Source organism: Penicillium psychrosexuale, assembly GCF_028828465.1.
Source record: "Penicillium psychrosexuale strain IBT 29551 chromosome Unknown utg000004l, whole genome shotgun sequence".
Taxonomy (NCBI): domain Eukaryota; kingdom Fungi; phylum Ascomycota; class Eurotiomycetes; order Eurotiales; family Aspergillaceae; genus Penicillium; species Penicillium psychrosexuale.
In genome coordinates, this window is record NW_026643189.1 from 4,341,722 (window position 1) to 4,354,288 (window position 12,567).

General features: G+C 48.3%; 5 protein-coding genes across 5 annotated transcripts; 4 read left to right on the forward strand and 1 right to left on the reverse strand.

The window, feature by feature from the left end:
• Nucleotides 1–97: 97 nt before the first annotated feature.
• On the forward strand, nucleotides 98–1,724 carry N7518_007519 (uncharacterized protein; the record flags this gene model as incomplete). The annotated part of the gene is made up of 3 exons (XM_057188446.1): nucleotides 98–370; nucleotides 422–1,000; nucleotides 1,050–1,724. 3 exons carry the CDS (start codon nucleotides 98–100, stop codon nucleotides 1,722–1,724), a joined length of 1,527 nt encoding a protein of 508 aa, XP_057040149.1.
• Nucleotides 1,725–1,944: 220 nt separating this feature from the next.
• On the reverse strand, nucleotides 1,945–3,502 carry N7518_007520 (3'-5'-exodeoxyribonuclease; the record flags this gene model as incomplete). Its single annotated transcript, XM_057188447.1, has 6 exons — nucleotides 1,945–1,996; nucleotides 2,053–2,243; nucleotides 2,299–2,789; nucleotides 2,846–3,023; nucleotides 3,086–3,274; nucleotides 3,353–3,502. 6 exons carry the CDS (start codon nucleotides 3,500–3,502, stop codon nucleotides 1,945–1,947), a joined length of 1,251 nt encoding a protein of 416 aa, XP_057040150.1.
• A 557-nt stretch (nucleotides 3,503–4,059) lies between these two features.
• On the forward strand, nucleotides 4,060–5,706 carry N7518_007521 (FMN-dependent alpha-hydroxy acid dehydrogenase; the record flags this gene model as incomplete). The annotated part of the gene is made up of 4 exons (XM_057188448.1): nucleotides 4,060–4,192; nucleotides 4,251–4,756; nucleotides 4,810–5,479; nucleotides 5,534–5,706. The coding sequence occupies 4 exons, from the start codon at nucleotides 4,060–4,062 to the stop codon at nucleotides 5,704–5,706; spliced, it is 1,482 nt and encodes a 493-aa protein (XP_057040151.1).
• A 1,577-nt stretch (nucleotides 5,707–7,283) lies between these two features.
• Nucleotides 7,284–8,015, forward strand: N7518_007522 (uncharacterized protein; the record flags this gene model as incomplete). The annotated part of the gene is made up of 2 exons (XM_057188449.1): nucleotides 7,284–7,495; nucleotides 7,583–8,015. The coding sequence occupies 2 exons, from the start codon at nucleotides 7,284–7,286 to the stop codon at nucleotides 8,013–8,015; spliced, it is 645 nt and encodes a 214-aa protein (XP_057040152.1).
• A 2,753-nt stretch (nucleotides 8,016–10,768) lies between these two features.
• On the forward strand, nucleotides 10,769–12,205 carry N7518_007523 (uncharacterized protein; the record flags this gene model as incomplete). Its single annotated transcript, XM_057188450.1, has 1 exon — nucleotides 10,769–12,205. The coding sequence occupies one exon, from the start codon at nucleotides 10,769–10,771 to the stop codon at nucleotides 12,203–12,205; it is 1,437 nt and encodes a 478-aa protein (XP_057040153.1).
• Nucleotides 12,206–12,567: the final 362 nt, after the last annotated feature.

Here is a 12,567-nt window from a genome sequence, read left to right on the forward strand (position 1 = left end):
CGCTCCAACACCCCACCAATCCCCAAATCGCTCGTTTAAATGACTGTTCCGGTCTCCAAAAGAAGGTATGATGCTTTGGTGATGAGCCTCCTCTGCAATGGCACAAACGCTCGACTTGGGTAAATCCACTCTGCGAATCCGAGATTCAAAGTTGCAGCTTCGTCTGGCCGCATCGGCTCATTTCAACCAATCACCAAGTCATGCAACTCCCCAAATACCAATTGACCTCTCACAATTATCAAATCTTGAAAGTATATGGATAACAGAGGCACCAGAGCTTGAGTTGCGCTTCTTGATCGGGGGAAATTGGGATCAAAATGAAGCAGCGGCATTCATCTCGAAGTTGAGAGACAAACTTTGCGATATGGAGGTGTGTGCGGGAGAATATTTCTCAAATTGGAGACTGACTTCCTTGCTTCAGATCTGGTCGGATCTCGGATTTTCAGTTGAGCTCAAGAGATATTGTATTGAAACTTCTGGTTTCCACTTCCTCGAACTTGGTATGCACAGAGGGTGTCTAGCACGGAACCACACAACGGGTCGGACTTTGCCTGGTTCGATGACCGATCCCCTAAATGCGCGTCCTCCCCCTGGTGTACCAGTAGCTACCTTGGCTTCGATTGACGTTCGGCTGGAGTATCGCTTTCAAGCCAAAGATGTATCACAAGCCGAGGACTGTTCCATGTTGGAGGTTGGTCTTCTTGGACAAGGAACATCGGTTGTCTCGAGTCCTCATGTGTTAGAGGAAATGGCAGAAACCAAAATCCTACTGCCAATGCATGACGAGAATTCCTACGCAGCTGTTAGACAACAGACTGCTCGCATATCTGGAGAAAGATCACCATCAAGCGAGGAACTCTTCCGACTGTTCGATCTTGGAATCCAAAGACTGATCTTTTCCAACTCGATCAAAGATCCCATGGTTAGTGTCTCACAAAAATCCACGATCAAGAGCTTCGCGGATATATTTCCCGCAGTGTTCGATCCTGGATATCGGGATGTGAGTTCCCAGTTTCGATCATGAAAATCAGGTATTAATTTTTACTCAGGCCATGAATCAGCGAGGAGTGACAATTCCAATAATCACGAAAGCCATATCGTCTTTGGTGGCAGGAAATAAGAATCTATCCACCAAAGCTAAATTGGCAGATTTGCTAGAGCTCACTTCCTCCCATCACACGGGTGACTTGACGATACAGCCTCAACTTCCAAGTTGCAAGAATGCAGTCCTCTCATCCCTTTGGCGTGTCGCGCAGAACAATGTGCCCAAAATAAAACCCAAAAGAAGAGGAGTTTCGATGCTTTTCACAGAATTTCCATCGAACGGACTGGCTGGATTAGACGAGCTCGTGAATCTTACGTCTATGGATCAGCATCAACCTGATAATGAAAATACGGGACAGCGTCGTTCCTCTCAAACAAAATATCACGACGAGAATGAAGAAAGCGACGTGTGCTTGTTGAATAGCGAATCCGAGGACCAGCTTTTGGACAATTTCAGCGAGACAAGCTTCACAGACATCGGGGAATCGACGCAAACATCTCTTGATACATTGTTCTCGACAACTGGGTCTTCCCAGACTTCATACGGTGACCGTGATGCTATGCTTCTCTCGGATCATGGCGAATTGGCGGATTATTTGGAAAACTACGTGATAGATTATGATCCTCGAGAAGATATGGAGGCATACGATGCGGACATTATAATGGCTGATTATCTTTAGATTCTTTATATGATACCTTTGCTGTGATATATAATAGCACATAAATAATTATTACGACCTTGACCATTGAAATGTAGCATTACATTCTTGCTGCTGAGACCATGAGTTTGAGCAATTGCGAAAGTGTACTGGGTAGTTCCCAGTCGCCATGGCTGTCGTAATTAGATAGCTACAGCAAAGGCCCTGAATCATCACATCTTCTTGTCGGCAATACCAAAAATCAAGGTGACTCCTCGCCCAACCCAAACATTCTAATGGAGTTGTTCCAAGCACTGGAGAGAAGAATAGTTAGCATAGAGCCAAGCATCAGGATGAATCAACATCTTACACTTCGCAAACTTCCTCCACAGTGATACCCTTAACGCTAGCAATAACATGAGCCACACGAGCGATGGCGACAGGCTCATTCCGACCCTTCACCATACACCCCTTCTGCCATTTCTCCTTCTTCACAGCCTTCGGTAGATCCGGTGCACCATCTAAATGTTTGGCAGATGCATGAGAAGGACGGATTTCACACTGGGGGATAGGTTAGTCACGACTGATCCAGACAAAGCTAAGAAAAGTTACATACCCAAGGCCCATCAGTTTCGATTTGTAGCCGATCGAGTGGAATAGCTTTGACAACCTCCAGGTTCTCCTCAGTCTTCATACTGCACCCGTTAACACCGACATCAAGGCCCAGCGCAACCATCCGGTTCATTTCATCCATCGTCCCCGTGAAGCTGTGCACAAGTCCCCGCTTGGGAAGCTTGGCAAGCCTCGGGGCAAGGAGTCTCTCAAAGTCCTCGCTTGCAGCTCTGGAGTGGAGGAATAAAGGGAGCTGAATCTCAACAGCCAGGTCTAGTTGGGCTTCGAAATATTTGAGTTGTGGCTCTTTGGCGCTCATGAACAATCGGTCATAATCTAGGCCGATTTCGCCGAATGCGACAACGTGGCCGGCTTTTGTGGCTTCAATTGCTAGAGTACGAAGCTCGGCCAGCATTTTGTCTGGACCGCCTGGGTATTTGTCGAAGAGTTTTGCTTGGCAGGGATGCACACCAACGGTTGCATAGCAAAAGCCCGCTGTAGAAACTCGTTGTTAATAAGAGAGGGAAAGTCCTGGCAAGCTCGAAACTCACGGTATTTGCTAGCGATATGGACAGCGTGCTTCGATTCTACAAGATCTGAGCCGGTTACCATGAACTTTGAGCAGCCTACATCGCGAGCACGCTGGATAACGTCGTCGAGATCGTCTTCGTGGGCCTGCTTTCCGTGATATTTACCGCGGAAAACGGGATCACTCAAGTTGATACCGATCTAGTGTTTCATAGTTAGCTATGTGTTGACTAGCATTTCGAAAATAAACAAAGGGGACATACATCAACATATCGGAGAGGTTTAGATTCGGCCATTTTTAATGTGGTCTGTTGTCTTTCAATAGTGGAGATTGTCCTGGGATTTCCAGCAGATATGGAATTTATAGAAGACAGACCAATCAAGCTGTGACTCTTAGGAAAACCTACGAGATGAGTCAGTTCAAGCTTTGCCAGATCACTCAGCCTCCACGGCTAGACTAGGTGGTAAGCCTGTATTTGGACACAAGACAAACCTAACGAAACAGGTCTATCTATGCCTGTTGACCTCACACCCGAGGTGATATTGCGGCGAAAACTTTTCAAAGCACAGTCAACAGCAGAGTTGATTTGCATTAGATGGATAGAGTAGATATCCTTGTTATTGTGTTGTTGAGATGGTTCCTCTGTGTTGACTTCCGGTCGGAAAGTTCTCAGCCGCATTGTGGCTGAGGCATTCAATGTGGCTGGTGATGAATGATGCCTGACAATTCAGGAGGCATATCTCACCCCCCGCTCGGAGTCTCCGCTCGGAGCGAAATCCGTAGTCCAGTCGGTGCGTTGCCGATTCGAGACACTCGAGGTGTTTTAGATTTCGTCAAACATGAATGATTCCGTGTAAGCTCAGATTGAACGCCAACTTCTTTTGCTGTTCTTATCGTCTGGAGCTGATTGCGTAGGGTGATCCTAAAGACATCCAAGACCATTTCAAAAGTGTGAATACAACATACAGCACTACATATAGAAAGTTAGATGCTCGACAGGAAGCTCGGGAGACTTTAGCCCGCGCAGTCCGGGGTAAGTCCGGGGACATTACCGAATGCCATCCCCGCCCCAGACCCTTGCTGAGTATTTAGCTCGCTGTGGATGGCTGTTTCGAATTGTCTCCACTCATTCAATCTCCTTCACAATTCGACATACAGGACCGGCGTCTTTTAGTATCGCGGTCAATTTCCCCACAGCTGACCTAAGAATACGCACGCTCATACCGCCCGACAGCAATGGCAGACCAAAAACTTCTGTCTGCTCAGCAGATCTCAGAGCACAAAACGCCCGAAGACTGCTGGGTTGTGGTCGACAAGCAGGTGTGGGATGTGACTGACTTTTTAGAAGAGCATCCTGGAGGATCTGCAAGTACGTACACCGACAAATGCACGATCTCAGGACGATATCTGATCCACCTCGCGAACAGTCATCCTGAAGCATGCAGGGAGAGATGCGACGAAAGCCTATTCAGAAGTCCACGCACCCAGCGTAATGAAGAACAATCTCCACCAGGAGAAGTTCAAGGGCGTCCTCGATGAGTCTACAATTGATGCTGACTGGGCCAAACCACCACCGGGGCAGAGTGCCAAGGTGATACTGGAAAACGAGAAACCCCCGTTGGAAACACTGATCAATTCGCACGACTTCGAGGTCGTGGCTTCAAAAACCGCTAGCAAGAAGACCTGGGCCTTTTACTCCAGCGCAGCTACAGACCTCATCACACGGGACGCCAATAAATCATGCTTTGACCGCATATGGTTCCGTCCGCGAGTCCTAAGAAACGTCCGTTCGGTAGATGCCCGGACAAATATCCTCGGTGGGAGTTACAAGCTCCCGCTATTCGTGAGTCCGGCAGCAATGGCAAAGCTCATCCACCCGGATGGAGAGTGCGCCATTGCTAGAGCCTGCGCAAGCAAAGGAATCATGCAAGGAGTGAGCTTATATAGGTGTTGCCATTGTCAGTCACTAGCTTACGATCTGGATAGATTTCAAATAACTCATCCTACACCATGGAGGAGCTGCGCACGGCAGCGCCCTCGGCCGACTTCTTCTTCCAACTGTACGTCAACCGAGACCGAGCAAAGTCCGCCGCCCTGCTTCGCCAGTGCTCAGCAAATCCGAACATCAAAGCAATTTTCGTCACCGTCGACGCCGCATGGCCCGGTAAGCGCGAAGCCGACGAGCGCGTCAAGGCAGACGAGAGCTTATCCGTGCCTATGTCGCCGTCGAAGGCGCAGAACGACAAGAAAGGCGGCGGTCTCGGCCGCGTCATGGCCGGGTTCATTGACCCCGGGCTGACATGGGAGGATTTGAAATGGGTGAAGCAGCACACGCACAAGCCGGTGTGTCTGAAAGGCGTGATGTCAGCGGATGACGCGCTTCTCGCCATGAAAGCGGGGCTTGATGGTATCTTGCTCAGCAATCACGGCGGTCGCAACCTGGATACCAGTCCGCCGTCGATTATCACGCTTCTGGAGATCCACAGACGCTGCCCGGAGGTCTTTGATCATATGGAGGTCTATGTGGACAGTGGTATTCGGCGTGGAACTGACATCCTCAAGGCTGTATGTCTGGGCGCAACGGCCGTGGGAATGGGTCGGAGCATGCTCTTTGCTACTAACTATGGCCAGGAGGGAGTGGAGCATCTGATTGACAGTAAGTGATGATTGACATCTTGCCTTGATAGTTTGCTGATTCAGGTTTCTCTAGTCATGCAAGATGAGCTGGAAACAGCTATGCGGAACATTGGCATCACATCCCTGGCGGAGGCGGCCCCTGAGCTTGTGCACACTGGGGATGTTGACCACCTGGTTCCAGCATCCCGCTCGCACCCTTACGCTCGGGCCATAGCTAAAGGACGGCGACCGAGGTCGAAACTTTGAATATACAAGTTGGGTAACCGTATGAGAGATATTGCATTGGGATTGCAATGTTGACCAATCGCATAGCGCGGTGACGTGAGCCATCTATTTACTTTAGGACATACCATACAGAATATATTTCCTACCTAATTAGACTAGTATACTTGCCTACTTTACTAGTTACTTGACCTATGATCAAAAATCCCCAAATTTCTGACCCTCGGATCTAGGGTGGAAAGGGGAACAATTCATTCCTGCCAAGATTATCGACACTTCCCCAGGCGGGCCCTTACAGCCATCGAATACTTGCGTGCCCCTGGCCATAAAAACATTACAGCACCTCTCCTCCGTACTCCGTAGGGTCTGCTGATCTCACACGATTCCTTTGATCCGGACGTTCCGGGCACATTAAGCGATTGCGGGGTGAGAAACGCATGAATCTGGAAATTGAAAACGGACAAACGGACACGTCGCACCATAGAGGATCAAGGATATCTGCACGAAATAACTGTTTGTTGCATATTGTACTGCGTAGCACATCGAATCTGTTGCCAAAAGTGTACGTTGTCGTACTTCGTAGATCACTCGGAAGGCGGTCCCAACTCCGAATCTCACACCGCTCCACTCCTCTGCTTCCGTGGGCTTGGAATATTGTTCTTCGAATCCATTCAAGGTCCACTATCAGGTCATGGGATTACTCAACGTTGAGGAGTGGCGATCAACCCCGGTCTTCCCAGAACTGGAATTGCATTACATTTTGTGGCTTGCGACCAAGGTTTGGTGCAGACTGACTCACCAGTTGGGCGTGGGAGCCACTCACAACCAAGGGGTTCCAGCGCGATATGCATAACGGAACCGCTGTGCATGGCATGTATCTCCGGCCGGATACCCTCTCCGCCTTCTTTTCCACTTCTCGTCGAGTGGGGGACTACGTTGGACAATGCAGATGGGTGTTACGATTATGGAGTAGGGAGTGCGTTACCCCGTTCTGCAGGAAGACACCCAATAATGGCCGCTGTCTACGCTGGTGGTTATTTCATTGGATGATCTTCCAGAGACGACGTAATGATCACCAGTTTCACTTCGGGAGGGGAAGATACGATGTTTAGGGAATACATCATTTTCGGGGGGTAAAGTGATGTACCAGGTACATCCTGTCACTGCTAGTGCTGGGGTGTAGTCCCGATAGCTACTTACGCCGTAGATCTGTGTCTGGGGGATTGGACTCAACAGCCATGGTAGTCAAAGAGGATACATTTATAGAGGAAAGTCTTAATTATCCACTTTCTATTCGATTTTAAATCAAATCCAACCAATCCAACAAATCCACTATGTTGTACTCCATATCTTTTCTCCAGTGTTGACGTGCTATACTTTTTCTGGCTGACACTATCGATAACGGTCCAGACCGCCAAGAAGTGGCCTCATAGCTCTCCCCAACCATTCCCCGGGCTCTATAAAGCTCCCATCCGGTTCCTATACTCTGCTCCCTCACTTCTCACTCCCCCTTTTCCACTTTTCCACTTTTCCTCTATACCTGGAGACCTCTGCCTTTACCAAGCATCCCAACATAGCTCTATACATTCCATACCATCACAATGATTGCTCCCCGTTCATCTTCTCTCCGCGCTGTCCGCGCTCTTTCTCAACAGCCCGTGGCACCTGCTGCTCGCCGTAGCCTTCACATCACCGGAGTCCAGGCCGCTCAACCTGTCAACCCTGGCGAGAAGGCCCTCTCCAACCATGATGTCCTCCAATCCCGCGCCTTCAGCATCGCCATGCGCCGAATCAACGGCAATGCATTCTCAGAGTATGTCCCACACATTCCATTCTATACATCCATCCATACCTCCATTCCAACCCCTCAAAAAAGAAACCCAAATCTAACACACTCTAGCCCTTCCTCCCGCCAATTCAACACCTCCCGCTCCTCAAAAGCCACACACGACAACTCAACCGTCGACTTCGTCTACATGCCCAGCATGGCAGAGCTCGATGCCGCCCCTCTGCAGCGCCCCATCCAAGTCCCGGTCCTTTCCGGGCCCTCCACAAGGCTCCAAACGCCTAGCCCCCCATCCATGAAGCCCCAGATCTACACCGTGTCCGGCGACGCCGGCCCCGACGTCCAGGCCAGCGCGATGAGCGAGGTCGTCGATAACCACGCTGTCGACTTTGACCCGTTCTCGCTGACCGAGGCCGTCGGCCGCTCGCGTGCCGGTGAGGAGCTCCAGCGCAAAGAAAATGGTACTTCCGAGCCCGGTGTCATACGTGAGCTTTGGGCTGGCTTCGTTGATGATGTTCTGGGGCCCAAGCAGAGTGTCAGGAAGTAGATTCTGTCTCTTTGGTCTATTCTTGTTGTTTTCGGTCCTGTTGACGGGATGAAACAATTCTTTTGATGCTTGATACATAGTTCAGGCTATGTCTTTTTCATGTTTGGGTTCGTCGGACTGTTTTGAGATACTAGCGTTTTGATGTATTATCTTTCCCATGTGGACGTCTTCATGATGTCAGCCGATCAAGGCTTTTTGTTTTCATTTTCATCTTATTCCACAGCTGTGTCGAGTTGTGTCAGTCAATTGAACATTACTATCTACATCTTCGAAATAAGTCATACCCTACTAAATACTAAGATACAGCAAGTAGAAAGATACAAAGCGAGAGCAATTCAAACACAAATCACATTCATCCACATACCTTTCCAATCTACAAATTACCAAATTACCACGAATCCATTGCCACAATGACCCAATGCCCTCACTCGCGGAATAAACCCGAAAAAACACCTTCTCCGCTGTGCCGAGGCAGTAAATCAAATAGTACCCACCATGATCTACGGAGTACAACAAAAGAAGATCCAGTTCCCCGGGCATCTCTCCTCCGCCGTTAATCAAAAAAACACCGTTGACCCGAGGTCAGCAGACCAGCCGCGGAGCTCCAGACGTGAGTCATCGGATTACACTGCGGTCTAACTACATACTCCGTAGTTATCGGACGCATGTGTGCCTGCCGAGATGGGTGTCCAATAACCCTAAAAATTACAGTTAAGCCCGGATGCCGATAACTGTCCCTGTCCACCGCCGGAACAATGGCGTCCGCACGTTCGCGTTAAGACGGACCGGCGCTAGTACTAGTTATGTATGTTGTAGACTAGTAGTAAGGATACCGAATCGAATCCAGCACCAGATCGAGTCGAATCAGCCCACTTTTTCTTTTTCTGCCGTGTGTCTATCGGCACCGCGGTAATATATTCGCGGTTCCGAGGTATGTTTTTTTGCCGTGCAATTTCCTGGCGCCGCTGAGTCGGTGGGACGGATGGGATGGGGCCAGGATGTCGTGGGGAAGGGAGAGGTCCCGCTCGGGCTATTTCGGGGTGAGCTGGGGTGATTATCTGATTGTTTTATCAATCTTTTTTGGGGATTTGGGGTTTGTTGGATGTTGCGTCATTGGAGTTTTTCTTTCTTCCTTTTGTTGTTTTAGTTGAGGCTGGATGTGGCTGGTGCTTTGTGGTTGTTTGGGCCGTAGTTAAGGGGTTGTGGCTGATCTACGGGTGCTGTGTCTTTGTTAGGATGATTTTATCTACTTCGAGATAGCCCTAAAGATCCTTAGGCATAAAGTGTGCTTCCTTGGGTCTTTGGAATTAGGTACTTTTCACCAGGCAGTTCCCCTATCCTCTATACAGTAACTATTCGCTCATTCCAAATGTCAATTGCGATGGAGCAACAGCAAAAGTCGTGACTCTTGTATAAAATCGAGATACTATTGCCACCAATGTCCAATTTTTGTATGCTTATACCGAGGTACGAATCGTTACATGTCGCACAATGTGTCACTATTGTAGTAGGCTTAGAAATTTTGTACTCGTATAACGTCTACACCTTGACTTATTTATCTAGCGATATATGGCATACGAAGTATTAGTTTTCAGATAGCTGGCTTTGTTTCATGATATACGCATAGCTTGTGATACAGCGGTGGAACTCCTGGATGTGTTCGATTTGATCTGTCTCCACAGTTAGCTCACGATCTACATGTTCGATCCGTTTTAGGTCTTCTACTGATCTACCTACTTCAAGCAATTGGATCAGGTCGAAATGCCCAAAATTCGTACTGGAATTTAAACTTGAATCGATTTGAATAGTTCAGCGAACAGTGACTTGTGGTATGTTGTGATCCCATGTGGTGGGGCACCTATATATATATACCACTGCAGTAAAGTCAGTTCCTATGAACTGACTTTGCTATGACCTTTTGGTCTAATGGGTAACCGTGCGGAGCAGTGGCCGTCGGATCTCAATGTACTAGCTGCAAAAAAAAGTGGTCCCTGTGACGTTCTCGACCCCAGTGGAGGCGTAAATCCTGCGAGTCTAGACCTTACGTTGTACACCTAATGGTGTCTGGGCATTGGGCAATGTATCGTCGCATCGTATTCTGTGGATTGAGATTTTAATGCTTTCATTTTGTTCGCTCTATTTCTTCTTTACATTGTATGTGTTCCCACGAAAAACTTTAATGTTTGCTGTTTAACTTCATATAAAGTACATACGGAGTAGTTTCCATTACTTTATGACCATTAATACGTTCCCTCCCCAGATTCTCTAAAGTATCCATAGTCTACAGTATAAAAATAGTCCAAGGATTAAGATTCAAGATCAAATATTGACTCGTTCAGTTCCTTCTATAGGACATTGAGTTTGGGCTCCACTAGCTTCATTTAATCGGCCGATCAGTACTAAAACGAGCCTTAGAAGGTGGAAACTATTCCTCTTACGGCTTAGAGCCTGGCCAACTTCTTGTCAGGGGTTTTTTCAACGGTGGAGACAATGTCCGCCACCTCCCATCTTTCACATTTCGAGTCTCTCGAACTTCTCGCCTTTACAATTCATTTTATAATTCATACCTTCTTTTCTAGTCTTTCTTTTCAATTTCAGTCTGTCACTTAGTTCATTCATTCAGCTACTCGGTTCAATTCCTCGGCTCACCAGGAAACAGCGGTTATATTGCATAAAGAGACATACAATTGAATCCGGCTTCGGTCTATCAAATGCGGGCTTCTCCATTTTCTGCCTAAACTCCCCTAGGGATCATGCATCTTTCATCATGTCTGGTCTTCATTGCCGGCATATCAGGCGTCCACGCTTTCTATCCATGGGAATTGGGAATGAAACTCTCCACGGAAACTACAGTTGAACGTCGCTTCGTTCCATGGACCTTGATCGATGCCAAATCCGACGATGAGAGTACTGACACAGCCGACACGAAACCTTTCACCATTGACCTAAAGAAAATGCCCGTTCGCCGCGACGATACCTATAAGATCGTCGAGTCCCATAAGCCGTCATTGGCAAACAGCGCCCCGTTAAACCAGGACGGAACAGATTATTCATACTTCTCTCCTGTTCTCGTAGGCTCCCAAAAGCAAGAAATGTGGATGGCAATCGACACCGGAGCACCCAATACATGGGTCTTCGACTCGGAATGCACGGAGCCTGTCTGCACAAGCCATCACACTTTCAACCAGTCAGCATCCACCAGCTACACCACCGCCGGTTCGACTTTCACCCTCGCCTACGGCAGCGGCACGGTCACCGGAAAGATTGGGAAAGACGCAATCTCCCTTGCAGGGCTCGAAGTCGAGCAAACCTTCGGTCAAGCCGACAATGCCTCGGAAGCTTTTCAGAGTTACCCATTCGACGGGATCCTGGGCCTGGGTCGATCGGGTACAGTAGGGTGGAGTTTGCCATCTTTCATGGATCTTGTTGCGGAGAAAAAGCTCATCAAGTCAAACTTGGTTGGGTTCAGTCTCTCTCGCTCGGCGGACAATGCAAAGGATGGGGAAATCAACTTTGGTGCTGTCGATACGACCAAATTCGATGGTACCATTTCCTACACTGCCACCAACGAGAAGATCTGGAGCATCCCCGTGGATGATGCTTATGTGAATGGAAAGAGTTGCAACTTTACCGGAAAATCCGCTACCATCGACACCGGCACTACCTATCTCCTGATCCCTCCCAAAGATGCCAAAGTCCTGTTTTCTCTCGTCCCCGGTTCATCTCAACAGTCTTCCAACTCGAACAACTATTTGATCCCATGTAACTCGACTGCTACCATCGAGTTCGAGTTTTCTGGTGTCAAATACAGCGTCTCCCCTAAGGATTATGTCGGAAATACCGAGTCGCCCGGTTCGGATTACTGCATTTCGACCATTGTCGGCTATGCATCAAACGGTGCAAACTGGCTCGTCGGTGATGTCTTTTTGAAAAACGTCTACACCGTGTTCGATTTCGACAATGGAAAGATCGGATTCGGCGCGCTTTCGACGTCGAACTCATCATCCTCCTCATCCGTGGGCAATGGAACATTCACTACATCGGCGTCCAATGGCACCGCTGCGTCTGCCGCTAATGCTACATCGACCTCCTCTACAATGGCCACAGTCTCCGGCGGCTCTGCATCCCACCTCGTCCGCGGCATTAGCTGGTCTATGCTGACGGTCATGCTCGGCGCATTTGCTATTTGAACTGCATTTTAGCCTATTTTCCCTTCTCGGCTTTTTTTCTGATTTGGCGACAATCATTTCTGCCTTTGTATTACTATTTCTGTACACTCATTTGTCGCCCACGTCTTTTCTGTGCATATTGTCGATCATTGTACACTCACATCATGTCACTTTGTTGATACACCGGGTCTACATATTTAGCCCACTCATCTAGCATACGTTTGCGGCACTTTGTCTATTCGGCTTTTCTCGGCTGCATATATCACTCTTTTGTGTTGAACATTCATGTATCCTTCGTTTGAACTGGACATGGCTTGCTATTATTTTCATTTATATAGACAAAAGTCTACATTATTGGCAAGGCGCCAAAATTCCTCATGGAC